Source organism: Chrysemys picta, chromosome 22 (assembly GCF_011386835.1).
Source record: "Chrysemys picta bellii isolate R12L10 chromosome 22, ASM1138683v2, whole genome shotgun sequence".
Taxonomy (NCBI): domain Eukaryota; kingdom Metazoa; phylum Chordata; order Testudines; family Emydidae; genus Chrysemys; species Chrysemys picta.
The window spans coordinates 16,527,124-16,553,525 of NC_088812.1; the positions used below are offsets into that span (position 1 = coordinate 16,527,124).

A 26,402-nucleotide genomic window follows, 5' to 3' on the forward strand; every position below is an offset into this window, starting at 1 on the left:
GGCAGCAAGTTAGCTTACAGGGAACAATGATAGGAGGGTCAATAACGATGTTGCCAATTGATACTAAATGTCTTTATTTTCCGGATCTTCTGCTTCTTTCTCAGTTGTCCGTGTCTTCTAATAATTTTCCACACTTAACACAATCATTCATTAGGTCCCTTAACATCCCAGGATCCGTAGGACTGGATGACACATTTGTATATCTTCAGATTTTGTTTTCCCCTTCATCAATATCTATTTTAAAGGGTCCCCCTTGCTCCCTATTTATTGCTAGCTGTGCTGTTCTCTTTACGTGGGGGTAAGGTTCACTCTTGTGCAAAGGCAAGGTGTGTGCATCACTTAAGTCCTCAAAGTTGGCCTTACTGGGATGCCAGTGGCACAGAGGATTTCTACTGGCCATACAAATTTGTGCCACCAAAAGCACCCCCATCCCCTCCCAATGCCAACACTCTTTTGTACCTTTTAAGTGGTCAATAGTAGATTGGCTTGAAAAGAACATAACGATCACGGTTTCATCTCTGCTCACATGCAGCGAAAAGAATTAGGGTTGAGATTTTCACAGTAACTTAAAGGAGTTAGGTGCTCAAATCCCACTGAATTTCAATTCAGGCACTTTGTTACATTTCATGGGGAACAGGCACGTCTGTAATTAATGCGCACTCTGTGGCGATTGGGCGTAGAAACCATCTATTAGGAAAAGGGACATTAACGTGTGTGTTTTCTCTCTCTCTCTCTCTCTCTCTCTCTCTCTCCCCCTTCCCCGAAGCAACACATGCCCTATTTCCGCAAGCGGATGGCCTGGGAGATCCTCCATCGCAAGCTGTTATGATGACACTGTGTCAAAAGCTGGATCCTGGAGAGATTCTGTCAAAAGCGTCCAGACTCGCCCCTCTCCGCAATCAGCAATCTCCACTCCAACGACATGGGACTGGCACTGGTTTCCAATCAAAGACATCTGAAATGACTCGGTATGAGTTTTTATGAACTCCGCTCATGGAACAGTGCACGATGGGAACGGTCAGAAGCACACTCGCCTTTTTTCTTGGGGTTTTTTTTTGTATTTTGAAACCTATTTTTACAAACTGGTGGACAACTTTGGACATTGAAGGAATTTATTTTCTGCTTCTAGAAACTCGCTGTCAGTTTCACAGGGCTGATTGCTCTACACTTACAGGAGTCTAGAGTTCAGGGAAGGGGAAAGCAATGACATGGGTTTCAGCATTCCCACTGTGAGCAGAAGAACTTAACTCTTAAACTTCGTGGTGGATGGGGTGGGGTTTTATGGAATGGGAATACTTGGGGATGGAAGCTTTTTGGGCTTCCCTTAGAAGAAGCCCTGTTAGATACCAGCACAAGGGAAGCCGCTGCTCTGTTGATTGCCAGCAAATGGGTATGCTTGCAGCTGGTAGAAACTGGACAGAAAAACGTAAGCCCTTTGTGTTGATAGTCAGAAATAGTGATTCTAACAAGGACTCGGTTCTTTGTATCCATCCTGCTAGCGACTCCCATATGAACTCTGCTCTCTTTCAAAGCCAGCATTTTTTTTTTTCCTAATGGCAAGCTTGGTCTCCTGTCCCCTGAAATCAGTGCCTACCTTTCAATCGCGCCCGTGGTGTCTGAGACAGAATAGGATACGGCGCTTACTTCTTGTAGAGCTGACAGGAAAACTACAAGATAGTTTCTTTTGCGAGCAAATTTTTAAGCAGCCAGGAGTCAGATGATCCATGAGGATGGATTTGTTTGGCTCAGGTGCCATTTCTGCAGCATCATTTTTCTGACCAAGGAAAATAAGTCTCCCATTTTTTAACATAATATGTTGTTTATGGAATTCAGGTACAAATACAACTTCTTGTAGGTTAGTATAAACGTATTGATGATGATTAATTGTTTCTTATATTTATATTTTACAAGTGTTTCCCAGAGCAACAAAGAACAAACAATTTAATATGTATCTTGTTCTGCAACTGTTTTCCTGCTTCCTTGATTTTTAAAGTCCTATCAAGAGACAGTGGATTTGATTCTCGCCAGTCACCTTCATTCGTGGGCATGCATTTACAGCTGAGCAGTGTGGGTGGGAAACACCCCGTATCTGAATTTTCCCCTCACTGCTTGGTAACATTTTGCCAGGGTATAAATGATGACACAAGGTGCGAAGCTGTGGTGTTGGATCCAGGCTCTGGATCGAGGTTAAAACGTGCTTCCAGAGGCATCATTTTTAGGTACATTCAGGCTGAGATTTTCAAAGGAACCTAAGGGAATGAGGCACCAAAATCCCATTGATGTTCAGTGGGGAATTAGAAATAAAATTTTTAGAAGCACTTAAGCCTGTTGAAAGTCAATGGGATTTGGGCATTTAAGTCATTTAGGTATTTCTGAAAACTTTTCCCTGGGTGTTTGACTCCCTTATTATCATTTGAAAATCGCAGCCTTTGTTTTTGCTGATGCATTCAGCCGTCTAATTTATTTTGAAGCCTGGTGGTGGGTTTTTGGGGGGGCGGGGGCAAGGGGACAGGGTGTGTGTGTGTGGGGGGGGTTGACTACGATTTCTCAAACCACCAAGCCTAGTTTCTCTCTCCAATGTATGTACCTTTTTAATTATCAAGTAAAGAATTCAATAATGTGCTTTTGTATTTTGTCTCCGAATAGGGAATATTTTATACATTTTTTTCTGTACCTCTATAAGCAGTAGTTTTGTACAAAATTTCCCCCCAACTAGGTTGTGTTCTTCATAGACTGGTTTGTAACTTCCTTTGTCTGTGTGTGTTTTATACCAAGCTCATTTAGTACCTTTTTTTATCTTTTACTGCAAGTAAAGAGCTGAAAACGGAAACTGTATTTTTTGTAATGTTTCGCTGTTAAATAAAACTGTCTGTAAAACTGTCTGTCCTAATAACCGAGGGACTCCAATGTTTTTTCTCTAACAAACTGTTCGTATGTATGGATGGCAAATTGACTTAATACGTTTTTTTGTATTTTGAAATAAATATCACTTTCAATAAGCTGTCTACACTGACTAGTTTTCGTTTTTCCCCACAGCTCTTTCTTTACCTGGGGCCCTAAGAGGAAAGACTCATTTCATGATGAAAGATGCTTTTGGAGGATTCCCAGTTTCCGGCTCGAAGGTTCAGATATTTTAAATCATTTGGAGCTGGTTTCTTCCTCCCATCTGTGGCACATCCCCATTATTACGGTATCATGTAAACTCTGTCGTTTTGCCTAGGGTACACCACCTGTGTGAGTTGTACTTTAAGATGCTTTGGGCCTGATTCTCAGTAACCTCATTCCTGCATTTAAGCCACCCAGTCCGGGGACTATGAAGGTTCCTGCCTTGTGTGCACCCACCTTCCTTTCCAGTGTAACTTAGAGCAGCTTCAAGGTTGCTCTAATTTAACTTTGGCTTCCCATGGTCCCTTGGAAGCAGAGGAAAAGCTGTAGTGCACTCTGGCTATCCCCACTTCCAGGGGTTGGGAGCAAGGCCTATCTAAGCAAGGCCCATCTTACACCAGTTCTGCACTAGCTGGGGGAGGACCATACACAGGTTATAGTCTTAAAGGCCATTTCTACCCACCTTTAAGGCCTCTTTAACCTGCTCTTGCAGTATAATGTAACAATCAGGTGTCCTGCCAGGGGTGTAGAGTGGAGACCTAAACAGCTGACACCAAGTAATGTCATTAATTCCTTCTGCATCAGTAAATCCAGGAGAGAAAGAAAATGGTGGTTTATTCTTTGGAATTCTAGTTGGATTTGAATCCCTTGAGACCCTGTGTATGTACGTGCCCTTTACTTCCTAGACATGTGGATCTGACACAAAGCAACTGTGCTTTCAGCTGACACAAACAGTACAGATGGGCTCCCCCTACTGCTGGCTCTGAGCCTGCTTCTGCAAAGACATATGCCCCTGACAACACGCCACCTGGGTGTCGTTCCATTGACTTCCATGGAGCTGCTTGTGGGGCGTGCAGGTAAGCAGTTGTAGAAGTCTGCTGGGTGATCAAACCTAACCATCCAAACTGCAGCAGTGTCAGCAGGTTTAATCCGGTGCCTGTATTGCAATGCTTTTCAGTGTCCCCTCACAGGCATCATAGGGTGGCTTACAGTACCTCGAGACCCCCAGCAGGATCAGGGTCCCTGTCGCAACATATCGTCCCTACTGCAAAGAATTTACAAACTGCATAGAGAAAACATAGATGAAGGACCCCTGCCTACCACTGTGACCCCTGTCGTTTCCTTGCATTCCTCTGTCGGCTTGTCTGTATCCCTCTGTTGTCTCTCATCTTTAGATTGGGAGCTCCACGGACCATCTTTTTATTTTGTGTTTGTACAGCACCTAGCATAATGGGATCCTGGCCCGTGACTAGGGCTCTTAGGTGCTACTGCTATACAAACAAACAACCTGGGTTTCCCAAGGTCCCGGCCAGTGCCCTAACCATTGAACTCCATGCGTCCTCATTTCTTATATTATAGCCCTTGTAAACCCCACCAGGAATCCCAGCCTGGCTTACATTGTTAATTCCCAATGGCGGGTGGGAACAAAAGTGCCACATAGAAATTCTTATCACAACTTTTAAACAGCTGGACTGTCCCAGAAAAAAAACAGCTGATAACTATGCATCAGTCACTTAAGGTACTTAAGTAACCTTTTTTTTAAAAGGTAAAGATAAGGCTACTTCAAAACAAGTCTCTGACAATCTGGAAATGGAGTCACAGAGCTATCCGGTCATCCTGCCTGACCTCTACAGGACAGGCCCCCACCACCACCAGCACCCGCACACTAAACCCAGCCACTGAAATTAGACTAAAGTATTACAGCACCCGGGAGACTAGACCATTATGGGCAGAGACTAGGGGGATTGAGGTGCACCAGTACCCAAGCTCCTGCAATGGCAGGGAAAGAATTAAGTGAGAGAGACCCAGATAATCCTGGCACGTGACCCACACCTGCACGCTGCAGAGGAAGGTGAAAACCCCACAAGGGCACTGCCAACCTGACCTGGGGAAAACTCCTTCCTGACCTCATCTGGTGATGAATTAGACCCTGAGCGCATGAGCAAAAACCAGCCAGCCACACAGCTGACAGAGAGAATGCTTGGTGCCACCTCAGAGTCCTCCCTGCGTTCCTCATTCAATATCCTAGCTCCAGCTGTGGCTAGCCTGGTTTAAGAGGAAGTAGTTAAATCAATCACCCAGAATGCACTGAGGTGGGGATGGGGAAATCCCTTCCTGACCCCTGCAGGCAGCCAGCTGAAACCCCGAAGCATGAGCGAACAAACAAACACAGGTCCATGCCCATCCTACCCCTGCATAGCACAGATCTGTATGCAAAATCAGAGCAGATCCCCCACCCCACAGTAGAATTCAAACTGATGTACTGGCTTCTGGCTTGCAGAGGAGACCTCTCCCTGGCCTTTACATTGCTCCTTGTTTAAACAAACACGAAAGGCGCTGTGATAAGTTGGGCCTTGTGGTGCTTTCTTTGTGGGTTTTTGAGCTGGATCCTTTAAAAAGGTAAGCACGCTGGTGACTATCGACACCAAACAAGCAAAGGGGTTGTGTGTGTGTTCTGGGGCCTAACAAATTCCCCACATTAAGGTGCAGTTGAGAGCACATATTGGTAATTTAAGGTCAAATACATTACAGGGCTGTTGTGATTCCTCCTCAAATCAAGGACACTCTGGTTTAGAGTTAAACCTAAACGAAATCCAGGTGTGGAAATGCAGTGAGAGCACTCAACCAGCTTTAACTCTGCCGCGTAATAACACTTTTGTGTTTGTGGCTCCGGCTTAGATGGTACTTGATATTGTTTCCCTCTTGTCTCTGCCCCTTAGTGCCACTAGGGGGCAGTGCTAAGGTCATGTGAGTGCAGTCTGCCTTTTCATATTCTGCTTTCTCCAATTCTAAGGCAGCCTTGTTCGATGGCTGCAGCACTGGACTAGGATTTAGGAGACCTGGGTTGAATTCCTGCCTCTGCTCCAGGACCTTGGGCAAGTCACTTCAGCCCAGATCCTCAAGGGTACTTAGGAGCTGAAATCCCATGGATTTCAATGGGAATTAAGCACCTAAATACCACTGAGGATCAGGGCCTTCCCTGTGTTTCTCTTCCCACCCTTTTCTCTGTCTTGCCTATCTAGGCTGTAAGCTCTTTGGGGCAAGGACTGTCTCTCACTTCGTAGCATGATGGGGCCCCTGATCCCAGGTAGGGCCAGAATGACTATTAGTCATGGATAGATTTGGCCTCCCCAAAGTCTGGGTCTGAAAGAGCCTCTTCCAGGGTGTTGCTAACAAAACAAATAAGAGTCTGTTTTATTTTCCTTGGCTCGCCGGTTCCTAACAACTGATAGGAAACTGACGTGTCAAAGGCCACTTGTGCCTTTTTTGCACACTTGCAAAGATTCACTTGTAACCTAAAGAAGCTACATCCCGATACCGGCATGCAGGCTCGCATCTCTCCGTGCCCATGAAATATGCATTCAGCTTTTCTTCCTACCCACCCTCCTGCCTTATGAACAGAATAAATCATGTCACTCAGCCTGCCTGCCCATCCCCGTCTGGGCTTTTTCAGGTCATGTTGACTTTTGCTCCTTCCTGCATCCTTATTTCTAGACATGAGTGAGATTTTACCCAATGTTTCCAACAGGCCAGTTATTTGCATCTTTTAAACTCTGTACAAACACACACACACGCAAGCAGTGTCTGTAAATACCGATTTAGCTGCCTCCCACCTGAAGGCACAATGTTCCATTCATCTCTTTCTGCTGCTGCCACTTGCAATATTTTGGTCCCAGAAGCAGGGGACTGTATCTTCCATGGTTCATCTAGTTGAAATGAATGTCAGCACCTCCAGGGGCACAAATAGGGTGACTTAAAAGTCACGAGTCCCTGATTTAGGGTGACTTATATGTCAATAATCCCCAAATCTACAGAGGCTGTGATCTGTTCCAGCTAGTAGCTGTATCTACAGTATCTACACTTTTTCTTCAGCTCAACCTAGTGGAGTTCACAATCTTTAGGTCCTTGGTTCAATCCACAGTGTCGGCCATCAGATAAGCAGGGACTTATTCAAAATGTGAACTGTTGTGCATCTCAGGATGAGATTCCTATGTCACCCCCTGGCCATTGCATGTTCACAGCAGAGCTGAGCAAATAACTGATCGGTCTGTTTGGTGGCAGGTCCAAAAAACAAGTCAGTAAATCAATCAGTTCACGCTGAACCAAATCTGAAACGGTTCATCATTTTCGGTGTCTCGGAAGTAGCTTGTGTGTGTTCTAGGAGAGGGAGTTGAACAGGGGTCTTCTATAGGGTTTGTGAGGGCCCTAACCTCTGGCCTAAAGGTTATAAGGCAGCCGTGGGTCTGGGGGCAGCACCACCTCTTCTTTCCCCAGCCATTACTTGGTCCTGCTTTGAAGGCAGAGGACTGGTCTTGATGACCTTTCAAGGTCCCTTCCAGTTCTATGAGATAGGTATCTCCATATAATAATAATAATTAATAATTTTGTGACTGGCCAAAACGATTCATGTCACATTTGTGGATAGTTCCGGGTCCACCAAAAGAGCATTGTTTTAGTAGAATCGACGATTCCTCTAGACAGTTTTGCCCAGTTGGTAGCTGAGCGGTTACAGGGTTTGACTACAATCCTGATGCTTGTGGGTTTGAGTCTCGCTTGATCTCCCGCTGAAGGGTCACCTCCGGTTTACCCAGCTACTAAATGGGTCCCTGACCCATCGGGTGAGGGCAGTCAAAGGTGGCGGGACACGACGCCAGGCACATCTCTCCCTTGTGTGCCGCTGACCGTGAAACTGACATGCCTTCTCCGTGTCAGCCCAGTGAGCCATTGGCTTGGGGGGAACTTTGACTAGACATCAGTTCTTGATGCATTGAGAACAAGTCTCTTACCGGTGTGTCGGTGCTGGGGCTTAGTCTGTTGGCGCAAGGTGTAGCGGCTGAGGTGTTTAGCTCAGCAAGCTCCCTTGGCCTCGGCTATGTCATTGCTGGGTGGTGGAGGCTCACACTGCAGTAAAAGCAAAAGAAGGTGCAGGTGCATTAAGAAAGAGCCCTTGTTAGGGAGGTGCAATTCACCACAGGGGGGCAAAATTGTCATGTTAGGAACTGGAAGGCCCAGTTATTGTGTGGCCACGGGAAGGCAGGGCGGCGCTCAAATGCCCTCTAGTAGTGGGGTTAGAGACTGATCCCTGCAACAGAGTCTACCACCAACCCCAGGAATGCCAACCTTAAGTGTTCAAAAATGACCAGCCACAAGTGATCAGGCCGCCCCCCATCAATCACGAGACCAGCTTAACAATCATGAGATCTTAAAATGACTAAAGAGCTTTTTTTTAAGGTGCCTTCTGGGTTTTGAACGGGAAGTCTTCGCATTTTCTAGCTCCTCTCTGCAACCGCAAAGGCTAGATGCTCTTTTAGTTTGATAAGAAAGCCGATAGTCTGAGGTCATCCCAGGACTCCAGGAGCTGGGGCTTTAAGAAAAACACCGAGCATCACACGATTAAAATCACTAGAGTTGGAAGCGCTGCAACATTTTTCTGTTTCGTTAAAAAATTTAGCTTGAAAAACGACAAAATAAGAACCTGCAATTGGCCGGCTGCTGGTTAGATCTGGGTCCCTGGAGGAATTTATTTGTATAACTGTTTATTTAAACTGTGGCAAGAAGTGCCTTGGGCAAAAGACAGACACCCCTTTTTCTGGAATGTGTGTATGAATTGAAAGTAAATAATGAGACTGAGTGACCAGCCATGTCAAAGGGGCATTTCAGTTTTAATGAGCCTACCAAGGTATTGGCCATATTAGGAAATTTTACCATAGAGTTATAGACTTTAAGGCCAGACCATGTTTAAATGCAATTTTTAACAACCAAGTTGCTTAACACAATGCTACCAGAGGCCTCAGAGCAGGTCACTTGCCAACCCAGGAACAGAACCCCAGTCTCCTGAGCAGAGCTGGGTGAAATGTTTCAGGCAAAACTTTTTTTCATGGAAAAGTGCAGATTTGGGTTGACAAACCTTTAGCAAATTCATGTGAAATTGGCCGAATTATTTCATTCAAAACCAACCAACCGAAAAACATTCCTAAAAAAATCAAAACGTTTAGTGTGGACGTTTTCGAAACAAAATGTTTTGACTTTTTGCTTTGAAATGCGGTGGTGTTCTGAATTTTACTTCCATTTTATTTTTTTTAAAAGGTTAAACAAAAAAACGAACAAAAACCCTCAAATAACGAAACAAAACATTTTGCTTGGGGTTGAACTCAACATTTCATTTGACCTGAAACAAACTTTTTCAGTCCACCAAAAAAGGTTCATTTCAGGTTGACAGGAAATGATTTTTTTTTTCTTCAATTTTTTCCGTTTGGCGAATGAACCGAAAAATTGGTTGTTCCCACAGCTGTCCCAGAGTCCAGTGCCCTATACGCGACCCCAGATTGCTCATCGTAGCATCTTCTCCTGTGTAGATCCTGATACCATGAAGATTTCACCATAACAAGATGACATGGTTACCTAAGGAGATTGTGGAATCTCCACTGTTAGAATATTTTAAGACCAGGTTAGATACAGGCTTGTCAGGTCTGAGCTGGGGGCTGGGCTAATTGATCTTTCGAGGTCCCTTCGTGTCTGATTGTGCACATGATTTGCCCTAATCTGCAGGGTCAGCACTGTGCCAGCTGTACAGAAGAGGTGTTCAGGGGACTGGATAGATGAGAGGTTAACGAGGGGGTGGCAGAGCCGACTGATTGGTGCGAGGCCCAGATTAACCAATGCGCACTTGGTGCATGTTCACAGGATCCTACCTCAGGGGGCCAAACCTGAGTGATGCTGTGGCCGCCTTGGGCCGAGTCACAATGCCACTCGCTCGGATTTGGCCCAGCCATCTCTTCCTTCCCCATGATGGAGGGGCAGCGGGGCAAAATTGGAGGGGACCCTGATTTCCTTACTGCACAGGGCCCCATAATTCCTTAATCCGGCACTGATTGGTGCAGTACCCAGGGAACACAGGACAGGGCACCCACTCCTAACAATTATAAAAGCACCGAGGGAGAAATGCATTCTGGAGACGGCTGTGCGAGATTCCATGGGATTCAAGTATTTCCCTAGCAAGTGGTTTCAGACGGCATCGTTATTATGGCATCGAGACAGTATAATTTCTTCAGCATTGCCTTTGGCATTACTAGGCATCCCAACGTTTTCCAGAGAAAAATGATGGTACTGTTGTAGTACTTGGAAGTGGCAGTCAACTTTTGGCCGATACCCCGCCCATCGAGATTGGTGCCCCGTTCTGCTAGGTGCTGTACATTCACATAGAGAGAGACAGTCCCTGCCCTGAGGAGCTGACAATTGAAGTTGGCAATGGAAATAATATCATCCCCTTTGCACAGCTGGGACTTTGAGGCACTAAACGATCAAATGACTTGCCCGAGATCTCATAGGAAGTCTGTGGCGTAGCTGGGAATTAAACTCACATCTCCTGAGCACCAATCCAATGCCTCAACTACAGCTTTCGTTGGCCTTCTAGTCTGTCTTTAGAAGTCTTCTAGTGCATGGCCTAGTGGAGGCTGTAATTTCATGAGCCGCAGTGCTAATAAAATTTGTGGTTGACACAAAGATGGGAGGTATTGCCAATAAGGAGGAGGATCGGAATATCATACAAGAAGATCTGGATGACGTTATAAACTTGAGTAATAGAAATGGGATGAAATTTAATAGTGCAAAATGCAAGGTCATGCAGTTAGGGATTAACAACAAGATTTTTTGCTATAAGCTGGGGACATAGCAGTTGGAAGTGACAGAGGAGGAGAAAAACCTGGGTGTATTGGTTGATCACAGGATGACTAATGTGATGTGGCCATGGAAGGCTAATGCAGTCATAGGATGCATCAGGCGAGGTATTTCCAGTAGAGATAGGGAAGTGTTAGCACCATTATACAAGGCACTGGTGAGACTTCATCTGGAATACTGTTTGAACTCTGGTCTCCCATGTTTAAGAAAGATGAATTCAGATTTGCAGGGAAGGGTGACTAGGATGATCAGAGGAATGGAAAACCTACCTTATGAGAGGAGACTTAAGGAGCTTGGTTTGTTCAGCCTAATCAAACAAAGGCTGAGTGGAGATACGATTGCTCTCTATAAATACATCAGGGGGATAAATACCAGGGAGGGAGAGGAGTTATTTAAGTTAGGGGTCAATGTGGGCACAAGAACAAATGGATATAAACTGGCTATTGGTAAGTTTAGACTTGAAACTAGACAAAGGTTTCTAACCATCTGAGGAGTGAAGTTCTGGAACAGCCTCCCAAGGGGAGCAGTAGGGTCAAACAAACCTAGTTGGCTTCAAGACTGAGCTTGGTAAGTTTATGGAGGGGATGGGTTTTCCTACAATGGCATGTAGCTAATCCGCAACTGCTAGTAGCAAATATCTTATCATAGAATATCAGGGTTGTAAGGGACCTCAGAAGGCCATCTAATCCAACCCCCTGCTTAGAGCAGGACCAATCCCCAGGTCCTTAAATGGCCCCCTTAAGGATTGAGCTCACAACCCTGGGTTTAGTAGGCCAATGCTCAAATCACTGAGCTATCCCTCCCGCAACAGCCCATGATGGGACACTAGATGGGGAGGCCTCTGAGTTACCACACGTCTTTCCCAGGTGTCTGGCTGGTGGATCTTGCCCACATGCTCAGGGTCTAACTGATCACTAGATTTGGGGTCGGGAAGGAATTTCCCCATGGGTCAGATTGGCAGAGACCCTGTGGGGTTTTTTGCCTTCCTCTGCAGCATGGGGCATGGGTCACCTGCAGGTTTAAACTAGTGTAAATGGTGGATTCTCTGTAACTTGAAGTCATTAAACCATGATTTGAGGACTTGAGTGACTCAGGCAAAGGTTAGGGGTCTATTACAGGAGTGGGTGGGCGAGGTTCTGTGACCTGTGATGTGCAGGAGGTCAGACTTGATCATGATGGTCCCTTCTGGCCTTAAAGTCTATGGGTCTAATATTCTCCATGTCTGTCTGTCTGTCTGTCCATCTATCCTTTAATAAGATCACCCAGCATGAAGTACCTGAGCGTAATCACCATCACAGTAATACTGCAGCAGCGCCTGGAAGCCACCAATGAAAAATCAAGGGCCCACTATGCTCCATGCTGTAGAGACACACGAAGAAATATGGTTCATGGCCCAACGAGCTTGCAACCTAAGTCATGTGGCCATTCAGAAGAGGAACAGGATAAGACGGTTTAGCACCATGGAAACAGTTTTATCTGGTCTGCAGGGCCAAAGCTTGGCTGGGGAGAAGGGTGGAACTCTCTGCCTCAGGAATAACCAGCTGACTCGGGACATTACACAAATGAGACATGCCCAGAGAGCGTGAAAGCCGCTGAGGAAATGCAGCCTCCTGAATCCGATAGGGAATCGAAAGGAATGCTAGGTGTGGTGCACTCGCTAGGCCGATCAGCCAGGCAGCCTCTTGAAAAGCAGATCCTGGCCCATTAGCCAACAATCACGTTCAGGTGGCCGAACATGAGTGAATAGCATAGTCTGGGCTGGCCTGTATAGAAAGTGGAGGAAGGAGTCTGGCACCTGGGTTCAAGTCCCTGGGCTGCCATGGATTCCCTGTGTAACCCTGGGTAAGTTACTTATCCTCTCCGTGCCTCAGTTTCCCAGCTGTTCAATGGTGGTAATCGGTGGTTCTGAGACTGAGAGGTGCTGGGGTGGGGCAAGCACTTTAGCTAGACCTTCTTACAGATCTCTCCATTGGATACACTGGGCTGGCGCTCTGCTCACAGAAACCAGTGCCGGTCAGGAGTCACGTCTTCAAAGGCAACGCGGGGTCAGTGAAAGCAGTTGTTGATCTGCTCAGAGGCAGGATGGCGTGGAGCTGTGCCTTATGGAGTAGCTCAAGCCAAGCATGCTTCATCTGCACGAAATTAATTTCCTTTGCCATGCAGTGGGGCAAACATTTCCCACCAACATTCCCCCCGCCCCATAAAAATGGCCTTTTTCTCTCAATAAAAGAAGTGTCCTGGGAAAATTTTCATGTTGTTTGGACTTTTTTTCACAGGTTGTCGATGAAAACGGAGCGCTTTTCAGCTGGGGCACATCAAAAAAACATTTTGTTTTGCATTCCTCCTCCCCCCTCCCCCAAAAATGAAAATACGTCGTTATTGTTTTTTAATCAAACAACCTAAACATTTCCACAAGCCCTCCCCACCCCCAACCCCTTCTCCATTTTCAATTCTTTGCAAATTTTCCCCAGAAATGACATACCATTTTCTGACCAGCTCCTACTTTTCAAAGGGTATTTTTTGGGGGGCTGGGGACCATGTTGAATTGAAATAGAACATATACATTTTTGGAAAAGTCCCTTCCCCCGATGGATTCTATAGGACCTGGAGGTTCTCGTTGCCCCTTCACTGAGAGCTGTATTTTTGCTGACACAATGTCTCCTCAGAGCAATGCCCTTCAAGCTGGCACCTCCGGTTTCCAAAACAGGTTCCAGCTTTGCTACCTGTCTCCTGGAATAGCCAAATGGAGCCAATATTTACCTTGACCAGGTATAGTCAAATACAGGAGCAGCTGGTTGCCAGGCCAGACTCAGGTCTCATTCCCAACAACCCCATGAACACGGCACCTTTATAAAGTGCTTCGAAGCCTGTGCCCGGTGGCGGATATTGGGTTGGAGGAGGGCAGCCAACCTTTTGGCTTCCTTCTCAATTCACTGAGTAAATACAACATCGCCAGCTCTCTGCGGAGAAGTAGGACAGGAACAAACCTTTATTCACCTCTCCACGTGTCCCCTTCTGGTCCCTTTTGCTTCTGGTTGTGATTCCTGGTCCCAGATTCCTGCTCCACTTCCCCATATTTCCTCATCCTGGACTCCTCGCTACCTATCCCGACCCTGAACACTGCTGGGAGGTCCAGCCTTTAGTAGTCACACCCTGAGACCGAGTAGGCCTGAGCGAACAGCTTTATAATACTGCTCCCCATAGCTCACCCTTAGGGTGTCACATAAGGGTGCAGGGATTGTACTTAGAATCATAGAAGTGTAGGACTGGAAGGGACCTTGAGAGGTCATCTAGTCCACTCAAGGCAGGACTAAATATCTAGACCATTCCTGACAGATGTTTGTCTGACCTGTTCTTAAAAATTTCCAATGATGGATATTCCACAACCTCCCTAGGCAACTTATTCCAGTGCGTCACCACCCTGACAGTTAGGAAGTTTTTCCTAATGTCCAACCATTGCTTCTTGTCCTATCCTCAGAGGTTAAGGACATTTTTCTCCCTCCTCTTTATTACAACCTTTTACGTACTTGAAAACTGTTATCCTGTCCTCCCTCAGTCATCTCTTCCCCAGACTAAACAAACCCAGTTTTTTCAGTCTTCCCTCATAGGTCATGTTTTCTAGACCTTTAATCATTTTTGTTGCTCTTCTCTGGACTTTCTCCAATTTGTCCACATCTTTCCTGAAATGTGGTGCCCAGAACTGGACACGATACTCCCTGATCTTTTAAACACCTAGCATGCTACATTTAGCCCTTCAGCTTGGGACCAGGCCTGGACACTGAAATAAACTGAAGGAGGAAGAGAGTATTGAAAGGATCAGGTGTCAGGGAAGGTGGACGTCTGTCTCTGAATCTCTCTAATTGTCTTTCTAGGTGCTGATATACGTCCTGAAGCCCTGGAGAGAAGGAAGCTCACTGTTGACACCTGTTGGTGAACAGGGAGAAGAGCAGCCCAGAACTGCTAGCAAATGCCAGAGGGACAAAGGCTCCATAGGGGAGAGAGGTCCCTACTGCCATCTGTTGGTGAGCAAGGGGAAATGACTGAAGGGGCTTGGCTTCATTTGCATTTCACTTATGTGACAGTTTGCGGGCATTTTGGTTAAAGTACTGTAAAGTTTTGAGTTCAGGGGCAAGAAAATGCTATTGCCCCTGTTAGGAAATGAAGAGACAAAAGATCTAGACCAAATGTGCTTGGGATGAGGGGTCACCCTGACTGTGAGTGTTGACAAGCATAGTTGGTCAGGGGAACCTGGGACAAGTTGGAGAAGAAGGCAGAGTTATTGGTACCAGATAAAAAGGTTTCTTTGGCGGCATGGCAGCAGCTGACCTGAGGAAGGTGGCAGCACTGAGGTAGCTGCGGTTGAAGCAACTGTTTACTGGGAGGTTTCTGGTGTGGGCCTCACTCCCCAACAATCAAAGCTGAAGTCACTTTAGATGGGTCAGGTGGTAGCCTCCTAGGGCAGCCCTTTGTTTAGGGGACAGCAGACTGACCTGCCTTTTTCAACCTGGACAGCAAACTGTGAGTGGGGACCTAGGGGGGAGGGAAGTCGCCAGAAGGCATCAGCTACTCACAACTGCAAGAGGAGGACTGAGGTTAAAACTATTGTTAAGATACTCTGGGGGTGGGTGGGTAGGGGAGTCTCTCTTTTGGATTCATAAAGTTCCCACAGTATTCTTGCCGCCAAGTTAAAGAAGTATGGGCTGGATGAATGGACTGTAAGGTGGATAGAAAGCTGGCTAGCTCGTCGGGCTCAACGGGTAGTGATCAATGGCTCCATGTCTAGTTGGCAGCCGGTTTCAAGCGGAGTGCCCCAAGGGTCGGTCCTGGGGCCGGTTTTGTTTAATATCTTTATTAATGATCTGGAGGATGGTGTGGACTGCACTCTCAGCAAGTTTGCAGATGACACTAAACTAGGGGGCGTGGTAGATATACTAGAGGGTAGGGATCGGATACAGAGGGACCTAGACAAATTAGAGGATTGGGCCAAAAAAAACCTGATGAGGTTCAACAAGGACAAGTGCAGAGTCCTGCACTTAGGACGGAAGAATCCCAGGCACTGCTACAGACTAGGGACCGAATGGCTAGGTAGCAGTTCTGCAGAAAAGGACCTAGGGGTTACAGTGGACGAGAAGCTGGATATGAGTCAACAGTGTGCTCTTGTTGCCAAGAAGGCTAATGGCATTTTGGGCTGTATAAGTAGGGGCATTGCCAGCAGATCGAGGAACGTGATCGTTCCCCTTTATTCGACATTGGTGAGGCCTCATCTGGAATACTGTGTCCAGTTTTGGGCCCCACACTACAAGAAGGATGTGGAAAAATTGGAAAGAGTCCAACGGAGGGCAACAAAAATGATTAGGGGTCTGGAGCACATGACTTATGAGGAGACGTTGAGGGAACTGGGATTGTTTAGTCTCCAGAAGAGAAGAATGAGGGGGGATTTGATAGCAGCCTTCAACTACCTGAAGGGGGGTTCCAAAGAGGATGGAGCTCGGCTGTTCTCAGTGGTGGCAGATGACAGAACAAGGAGCAATGGTTTCAAGTTGCAGTGGGGGAGGTCCAGGTTGGATATTAGGAAACACTATTTCACTAGGGGGGTGGTGAAGCACTGGAATGCGTTACCTAGGGAGGTGGTGGAGTCTCCTTCCTTGGAGGTTTTTAAGGCCCGGCTCGACAAAGCCCTGGCTGGGATGATTTAGTTGGGAATTGGTCCTGCTTTGAGCAGGGGATTGGACTAGATGACCTCTTGAGGTCCCTTCCAACCCTGATATTCTATGATTCCATTGTACAAAATAGATTGCAAAGTTTCCAGGAGTTTAGATTCCTCTTATCATGCAACAATACTGATGTCTCTCCTAACTTATCTTGATGGTACAAGAAAGAATGGGCTCTCCAAGAAGATGGCACAATCAAAGTTGTCTCTGTGCCAATGCAGCATGGATTTCATATTATCTACCATTCCTGCAGAGATGGCTGCAGAAGATACAGCAGCAGCACTGAAAATGATCCAGTTAAGAACAGGAAGCAGCACCTACCAAACATACTATTAGAAGTCCTGACTTCAGCTTATCAACCAGTTTCCAAAAGCTACTTGTCTCCCCATGCACCAGGGTTTGTTACTGATGAAACAAACACTGATTCTGCTCAAGGACACACAACATTAACCAAGGTCTGCTTGGAAAAAAAAATCAGACAAAAATTACCTTTATGCGGAGCAGGGAGCAGCTGTATGTTGCGATTGGCATTCATATTGTTAGGTAAACTTTAAAAAAAACATAAACCTTTCCATATTTTCCAATAGCTAAATAATTGGTTGAGTTCCTATAAACTAAATTGTAGATTTATTGAGTCAGGAGAGACACAGATGCCCTGTGTCTGAAAGGATCGCTCGGAAAATATAGGGAGGTATGAAGAGAGAGACGCACCGTTTCTGTCACCTACTAAAGTGGTTCTTAACTTGGGGCTCACGAACAGGTACTGGGGATCATGACCACCCTTCCCATGTTGCCATAGAAGAGGGGCAGGGAAGATCCAGCGTGGAAAAGGAGGATCTTGGTGTGATAAAGATTGAGATGAGTGGCCATTAGATTCATAGATGCCAAGGCAGAAAGGACCTCTGTGGTCATCTAGGCTGATCTCCTGTGTCGCACAGGCCAGAGACCTGCCCCCAAATAATTCCTAGAGCAGATCTCAGAGAAAATCATCCAATCTCCATTTAAAAATTGCCAGTGATGGAGAATCCATCACGAACTTTAGGAAATGATTCTGATTGCTCACTACCAATAGGGATAGTTAATAGACTCACACATCAGCCAAGCGCTGAAGAGGCTCGGGTTTAATGCCCTTATTTGATACCGACTTCCTGTGTGATTCTGGGGACGTCTACACTTTGAGCTAGAGGTGCAAATTGCCACTAAAGGAGCCAGACCTGCGCTAGCTCTGATTGCACCAGAGTGCTACAAATAGAATCATAGAATATCAGGTTTGGAAGAGACCTCAGAGGTCATCTAGTCCAACCCCCTGCTCAAAGCAGGACCAATCCCCAACTAAATCATCCCAGCCAGGGCTTTGTCAAGCCGGGCCTTAAAAACCTCTGAGGATGGAGATTGCACCACCTTCCTAGGTAACCCATTCCAGTGCTTCATCACCCTCCTAGCAAAATAGTGTTTCCTAATATCCAACCTAGATCTTCCCCACTGCAACTTGCTCTGTCATCTGCCACCACTGAGAACAGCCAAGCTCCATCCTCTTTGGAACCCCCCTTCAGGTAGTTGAAGGCTGCTATCAAATCCCCCCTCAGTCTTCTCTTCTGCAGACTAAATAACCCCAGTTCCCTCAGCCTCTCCTCATAAGTCATGTGCCCCAGCCCCCTGACCATTTTTGTTGCCTTCCACTGGACTCTCTCCAATTTGTCCACATCCCTTCTGTAGTTGGGGGACCAAAACTGGACGTAATACTCCAGATGTGGCCTCATCAGTGCCGAACAGAGGGGAATAATCACTTCCCTCAATCTGCTGGCAATGCTCCTGCTAATACAGCCCAATATACCGTTGGCCTTCTTGGCACCAAGGGCACACTGCTGACTCATATCCAGCTTCTCGTCCACTGTAATCCCCAGGTCCTTTTCTGCAGAACTGCTTAGCCAGTCAGTTCCCAGCCTGTAGCAGCGCATGGGATTCTTCCTTCCTAAGTGCAGGACTCTGCACTTGTCCTTGTTGAACCTCATCAGATTTCTTTTGGCCCAATCCTCCAATTTGTCTAGGTCCTCCATCATTTCTACCTCTCCCCCCGAGCTTAGTGTCATCTGCGAACTTGTTGAGGGTGCAATCCATCCCATCATCCAGATCATTAATAAAGATGTTGAACAAAACCGGCCCCAGCACCAACTCCTGGGGTTGATACCGGCTTGATACCGGCTGCCAACTAGACATCGAGCCGTTGACCACTACCCGTTGAGCCTGACAATCTAGCCAGCTTTCTATCCACCTTATAGTTCATTCATCCAATCTATACTTCTTTAACTTGCTGGCAAGAATACTGTGGGAGACCGTATCAAGAGCTTTGCTAAAGTCAAGTTATATCACATCCACCACTTTCCCCATATCCACAGAGCCAGTTATCTCATCATAGAAGGCAATCATGTTGGTCAGGCATGACTTGTCCTTGATGAATCCATGTTGACTGTTCCTGATCACCTTCCTCTACTCCAAGTGCTTCAAAATGGATTCCTTGAGGACCTGCTCCATGATTTTGCCAGGGAATGAAGTGAGGCTGACCGGTCTGTAGTTCCCCAGGTTCTCTTTCTTCCCTTTTTAAAATATGGGCACTATATTTGCGTATTTCCAATCATCTGGGACCTCCCCCAATTGCCACAAATTTTCAAAGATAATGGCCAATGGCTCTGCAATTACATCAGCCAACTCCCTCAGCACCCTTGGATGCATTAGATCTGGCCCCATGGACTTGTGCATGTCCAGCTTTTCTAAATAGTCCTTAACCTGTTCTTTCACCACTGAGGACTGCTCACCTCCTCCCCATACTGTGTAGCCCAGTGCAGCAGTCTGGGAGCTGACCTTGTTGAGAAGACCAAGGCAAAAAAAACATTGAGTACTTCAGCTTTTTCCACATCATCTGTCACTAGGTTGCCTCCCCCATTCAGTAAGGGTCCCACACTTTCCCTGACCACCTTCTTGTTGCTAACATACCTGTAGAAATCCTTCTTGTTACCTCTCACATCCCTTGCCAGCCGCAACTCCAATTATGCCTTGGCCTTCCTGATTACACCCCTGCATGCTCGAGCAATATTTTTATACTCCTCCCTAGTCATCTGTCCAAATTTCCACTTCTTGTAAGCTTCCTTTTTGAGTTTAAGCTCACCGAAGATTTCACTGCTAAGCCAAGCTGGTTGTCTGCCATATTTGCTATTCTTTCTGCACATCAGGATGGTTTGTTCCTGTGCCTCAATAAGGCTTCTTTTAAATGTAGCCAACTCCCCTGGACTCCTTGCCCCCTCATATTAGCCTCCCAGGGGATCCTGCCCATCAGTTCCCCAAGGGAGTCAAAATCTGCTTTTCTGAAGTCCAAGGTCCACATTTTGCTACTCTCCTTTCTTCCTTTTGTGAGGATCCTGAACTCAACCATCTCATGGTCACTGCTGCCTAGGTTGCCAGCCAATTCTACTTCCCCTACCAATTCTTCCCTGTTTGTAAGCAGCAGGTGAAGAGGAGCATGGCCCCTAGTTGGTTCCTCCAGCACTTGTACCAGGAAGTTGTCCCCAACACTTTCCAAAAACTTCCTGGATTGTCTGTGCATTGCTGTATTGCTCTCCCAGCAGATGTCAGGGTGATTGAAGTCCCCCATTAGAACCAGGGCCTGTGATCTGAAAACTTCAGTTAGTTGTCTGAAGAAAGCCTCGTCTACCTCATCCTTCTGATCCGGTGGTCTATAGCACACGCCCACCACGACATCACCCTCGTTGCTCTCGCCGCTAAACTTAACCCAAAGACTCTCAACAGGCTTCTCTCCAGTTTCAAATGGGAGCTCTGAGCAATCGTACTGCTCTCTTACATACAGTGCAACTCCTCCCCCTTTCCTCCCGTGCCTATCCTCCCTGAACAGTTTATACCCATCCATGACAGTGCTCCAGTCGTGTGAACTGCCCCACCAAGTTTCTGTTATTCCAATCGCATCGTAGTTCCTTGATTGTGCCAGGACTTCCAATGCTTCCTGCTTGTTTCCCAGACTGCTTGCGTTCGTGTACATGCACCTAAGATAACTAGCCGATTGCCCTGCTTTCTCAGTATGAATCAGGAGACTTCCCGTCTTTTACCCTCCTCCTTGTGTTTCCTCCCGGTAGGGTGTAGCTGTAATGGCGGGAGGGCCTAGCGTCCCTGAATCAGACAAGATCGTACGTGGGTGGCTAGCCCCTGCTGCCACAGTGGCTACACTTTAATTTTAGCATGCTGGCTTGATCAGAGCTGGCCTGGGTATGTCTCCTCAAGCCGGAAGTTACCCCTCCAGCTCGTAGCATGGACGGACCCTTAGCCCGTCTGTGCCTCTGTTCCCCATCTCTGCAAAGGCGGGCGGGTACTACCACTGCCCCCGCCTCACACTGGGTTTGGGAGGATAAATGCATTCAAGATTGTGAAATGCTGGGATGGGATGGTAATTGGGGCCCTATTAATGCCTTAATTACTTTAAATAAAGGTTAATAGGATCACACGGGGTCAGGAGGATGTAGCAACTACACTGAGTCATCAGTGGGCTTGACCTCGATTATTCATGCCTTTGTCCCCTCTCAGCTGGACTTCAACCTTTTTTTATTTGCAGCCCTCTAAAACATTTGGAATGGAGGTGCAGAGCCCTTTGTGAGCAGCAGGTCAAGAGGAGCACGGCCCCTAGTTGGTTCCTCCAGCACTTGTACCAGGAAGTTGTCCCCAACACTCTCCAAAAACTTCCTGGATTGTCTGTGCATTGCTGTATTGCTCTCCCCACAGATGTCAGGGTGATTGAAGTCCCCCATTAGAACCAGGGCCTGTGATCTGGAAACTTCAGTTAGTTGTCCGAAGAAAGCCTCGTCTACCTCATCCTTCTGATCCGGTGGTCTATAGCACACGCCCACCACGACATCACCCTCGTTGCTCTTGCCTCTAAACTTAACCCAAAGACTCTCAACAGGTTGAAAACCACTAGGCTCTTGCCATGCACTACACATGGGCATGAAACCATCCGTTCTTAGGAAACTCCAGGTGCCTCAGCAACACAGGCTACTGCAAGCACATCCCACCTGTTCCCTGCTTCCTACCGTGCCCCCCAGCCCCCTAGAATATCAGCCCGTGGCCTCGCTCCTGATCTTCAAGACACTCCATGGTCTGAGCTCAGGGTCCTTAACGCCCCAGGCTGAAGTGTGTGGTTGGTTGACAACTCCACTCCTCTGGCACAATGGAGCTCTCCACAATCAAGGTGAATCCCGTCTGTACAGGAGACAGAAGTTTCTCCGGGGGGGGGGGGGGGGGGGGCAGTCACAGACAGTGGAATGAGCTCCCCCAGAACCATGACAGACCTCTCCACTTTCTGCTTCAAGTGCAAAGTGCATTGCTTTGACTTGCCTTTCCCAACATAAACATGGAGCAACCTGCATGCACATATGTTATTAAAACAATTCCAAACCAAACCGGCTCCCCCCTCCCCCCGTGCACACTTCTCTCCCTGGGGAGAGGAGGAGAGAACAAACATGGGACATTAGCCGTGCTGCTTAATGTATGACCAGCAGGTGCTCAGAAGAGTGCTGTGTAAGAACCTAAAGAGAATAAAACAGAGTCACTTACTCTCAGTCCTCTTCTAAAATGACGTGTGTCTATGGAACAAACGCTTTCCCGATAGCTATTACAACAGGCGTGGAATAGATGGAGGTCATGTAGTGTCATGGAGGTCACGTCAGGTCTTTCATGATAACCCCCTGATTTCAGCGGCTCATAATTTTCTGGAGACTGTACCTCTCCGGGCTAAAATTTTCCAACCTGCAGCTCAGCCCAGAGATCAATTTATTTTGGACGCTGGACCAAAATGCGTTCAGCCAGTTTGGAATGATCGGACCAGCAGGGGAGAAAAGGCATTTTCTAAGTAAACGTTGAGGTGCTTTGGGGTTTTTGTGCTCTCAAAACTGGCTGAGCTTCCCACACGGAACATTGCTGGAGAGCTTTTTCTTGTTCTCACTACGGACTAGCTGCTTCCACTGTTTGTTAATTAAGGAAGGGCTGACACGATCCAATGGCTGGAAGTTGAAGCTAGGCAAACTCAGACCGGAAATAAGGCGTCGATTTTTGAGAGTAATTAACCACTGGAACAATTTACCGAGGGCCGGGATGGATTCTCCATCACTGACCATTTTAAAATCAAGAATGGATGTTTTTCTTAGAAGTTCTGCTCTAGGAATTATTTTGGGGAACTTCTCTGGCTTGCGTGACGCAGGAGGTCAAACTAGATGATCACAATTGTCTATTCTGGCCTCGGAATCTCGGAATCTATCAAATAAGGTGACAAGTGTTTGGGGCCTGTTCTCTAACCCACGGGAGTCAGTGGGAAGCTTTGAAGCAGGCCTTTAAAAATCAGCTGGAGGAAGCACCGTGGTTCTGCTAAGGTTGGGAGACATGTTAATATTTGGTCCCCTGGGGCTGGACTTTAAAAGGAGCCCTGGATTATACTTTCAAATTCTCCGCCCGCACAGCTGAGGCCATGTCTTTGAAAGAGCCCAGCTCCATTAGGAGCGCCTCTGTCTTTAAACCGTCCCAAACCTTGTTGAGACTAGGGAGGGCTTTAGGTTTCCAGGGGACATCTGTTCAGATTCCCCCTTCAAAGCCCCCCTCCCTTTCCAAATATTTTAAGGCCCCCCCACCCCTAACCCTGGCCCCCTCCGACTCTTATCCATCCCAGCACTGAGAAGTGCATCAGCTTTCCGCCCAGATCCCTGAATCTGAGAACTCTGAAATGGGGGCAGGATGGAGAGAGATGGGAACGCATCTCCTTTTTCCCTTTGGGATCTCAGCCATTGGAATACGCATGCTGTTCCCATGGTACCTAGGCCGGCGGGGTGAGGGGGAGCGAGCGATCCCCAAGGAGTCATTATTTCCAAGGCCAACTGAAACTTTTCCTTCCTCACACCCTACTGCGTAAGAACGCGGCTAATCTGTCTTCATTACGATCACTCTTCCCAGATCTAAAGGCTTTTTAGGGGCCTGGCAAGCTTTGGGAGAGAAATTTGCCTTTGACTGAAAAAAAAAAAAATGAAAAACAAACAAACCTTGGAGAGGGCACTGCCTCCATTTCATCCGCAGTTCTCACAGCCTCCCCCCCCATACATCACCTTCCACCCCCACCCCCAGATGTTAGCCAGGGTTAGTGAGGAATGCGAAAAGCAGACGGCGCGCTTCCCATTCCTTCCGCATTACAGAACCGCTTGGGGCCTTAATTAGCTGCGTCTTGACTTTCAGGGGCTGCGGGACAGTAGCCCCTCTGTCTCAGAGCCCGTTTCTTGGCATGTCACACCACAGTGCCTCTTTGAGCGATGGTGAGATAACGGCACAGGCATGGCATTTCCAGATCCCCCCCGCCCCCACCATCTGGAATGCCCGGAATGCAGGATCACCTGATAGATCCATCTCTCATCCACAACTGACCCCTTGAAGGATCAAGAGGTCATTCAGCTCTTTGGCCAGAACTTGATTTTTTCCAGAGGTATTTCTCCTCCGCTGGTCAGCTCTGTATGAATTCATTGTAAGCCACTTGTCATTTGCTCACAGATGCTAGCTAACCACAAACTAATTGGCAATGTGGTCCAGTAGGAAAGGCACAGACATAGGAGACCTGGGTTCTCTTCCTGCTGTGTGCCTCAGTTTCCCTGCCTCTCCACTGTGTAGATTGAAAGGTCTTTGGGGGCAGGGAATGTCTGTGCAGGGACCCGCATAATAAAGCCTCTAGGTGCCCCTATAATACAAATGATACAACGCTGTAAAGACTAGGCATTTAAAAACCATACGTTTTTTTAAAAAAATATTGTATAATGATTTTTCGGGGTGGGAGGAGGTCTATTTTTTTTTTTGAGCCTTTAGGAGTTGCATTTCCAAGCTCTCCTCTGCAACCACAAGGGCTAAAAACTTCCTATTTTTAAAGGAAAGCTGGGAGTCTTGCATAATCCCAGGAGTCCAGAAGCTGGGGCTTTGAGAAACCTCCCAAATACAGCTGCGAAAATCACTAGTGTTGGCAACACTGGATGGGTCAGGGAAACCTGTCCCAAGGCCAGCTGACGTGCTAGAGAAGTCCACAAGGGAAGATGCTAAGGGAGCCCACTGGAGAGCATGTAAGATAAAGAAGACCTGAACATTTAAGTTGCGGTAGCTCCCAGAGACCAGCTGGGTCCGAAAATAACAGTTTCTGCTCCTAAGAGCTCCCAGTCTAAAAGACAGCTGTATCGGGGGAAAGAAACACACCCACTTCCACTTGCTTGGGGGGAAGAAGCAGGGTAACAAAAATAATCGGATGTGCTCAATTCCTTAACCAATCGGGGGTAAATTTCAAACCTTTCTACTACCTGGTCTCTATTTTGTGCACCCACAAAATTGCCCTGGTCCATACACAGGTCTGCACTTTGCAAAATCTAACCCCTCTGCAGCTTCTTGTCCTCCCCGGCCTGGTATCTGAGGACACAAGTCTACTACTGCTCCCAGCTAGGAGGACTTACACCCAGCTCCTCATGGTATTTATTTCCTAACTTCCACTGATTTCTTTGGACGTTAGGCACCTAGACGACCATTAAAGATCTGGACCTTAGTCCTTTCCCTCAAGCTGCCATGGATTAGCACTGGAGGGCCTGAGTGCAGGCCAGGTTGTTACACATGCACAAACAGAAGTCAGGTGCTGTACATCTGGGCCATGGAGCACTGCAGGGCTGTTTCCTATAGTGTGTGTGCTAGTGGTTGGAGTGTCATAGGGCTGGCAGGGACTGCAAGGGTCATGTCTAACCCCCTGCCAAAATGCAGCATTTACCTATCTCATAGAGCTGGAAGGGACCCCAAAAGGCCATCAAGTCCAGCCTCCTGCCTTCACGGGCAGCACCAAGTACTGATTTTGCTCCAGATCCCTAAGTGGCCCCCTCAAGGATTGAACTCACAACCCTGCATTTAGCAGGCCAATACTCAAACCACTGAGCTATCCCCCCTTGTTAAGGCTAAGCCATCCCATCCAGCTTCCTTTTGATAATCTCCAGGGGAGGAGCTTCCACACCCTCCCTAAGCAGCTGCTGTAGTGCCAGAGAGGTGGGATTTCCAAGTGGTTGGGGCATTAGCCTGCTACTCAGGGGACGGGGGTCCAATTCCCTGCTCTCCCCCACACTTCCTGTGTGATCTTGGATGCCCCAACGGGTGTCTCTATGCCTGGTAGAACAGGGATAATACCATTTCCCCACCTCCCAGGGGTGGGGGGCTGATAATACATGGAAGGTTGTGAGGTGCTCAGAGGCTATCGTATGGCAGGTGACCATAGAGAGGCTATATTTGGAGGTCCAGGTCAGTGTGTTGCTGGAGCAGATGTCTCCACAGAGAGGGATTAGAATCCTTCATGTGAGACCGTCCTTCTGGGCTCTGCAACGTCCTCACTGAGCTTTGCAATTGTTAGGTGTCCTTGCGTGAGTGCCCTCAGTCCTATTGTCAGGGCACTTTTGCCTAAGCCCCTGTTTTAAGTGGCCTACACAACTGTCAGGAGCAATCCGCCTGCCGGCCGGACTTTTCTCCTGCTTCTTCACCGCTCGCAGGTGCTTTCTGTGAGAAAGATGGAAGGAAATGTATTCAGCTGGGTCGTTTTGGTTTTGGAGAGGCTGGGCATTGCGCATGAACGAAGGGATGGTGAGTGTGGGTGTGGGGGTGTGGGTGTGCGTTCAGCGGGTGTTTGTAGATGTGCAGTGTGCATTTGAGGCTATGTAGGTGTCCCTGTGTGTGCACATGCAGCTGTGTGGGTAGGAAGGTGTGTGTTTGTGTGCATATGGAGACTTGGCAGCTGTTCAGTTTTGGGCAAGGGAGCCCGAGCCTGGCTGAGGGATGGGACATGAGCTTGACTAACCCGCTGGAACCTGT

General features: G+C 47.4%; 1 protein-coding gene across 4 annotated transcripts in view; it reads left to right on the top strand.

The window, feature by feature from the left end:
- The window catches only part of SENP1 (SUMO specific peptidase 1), a 30,667-nt gene extending 27,662 nt beyond the window's left edge, over window positions 1–3,005 (top strand). For 3 of the 4 annotated variants that reach the window (XR_010594396.1, XR_010594395.1, XM_065575970.1), the window contains one exon: window positions 767–3,005. Coding sequence is in view for 2 of the 4 variants with exons in the window: in XM_065575970.1 (XP_065432042.1) it covers window positions 767–829 (63 nt within the window). In the remaining 2 variants the exon portion in view is untranslated. The remainder of the gene's footprint in view (window positions 1–766) is intronic. The other variant, XM_008169536.4, reaches the window with a different exon arrangement.
- The last annotated feature ends 23,397 nt before the right edge of the window (window positions 3,006–26,402 follow it).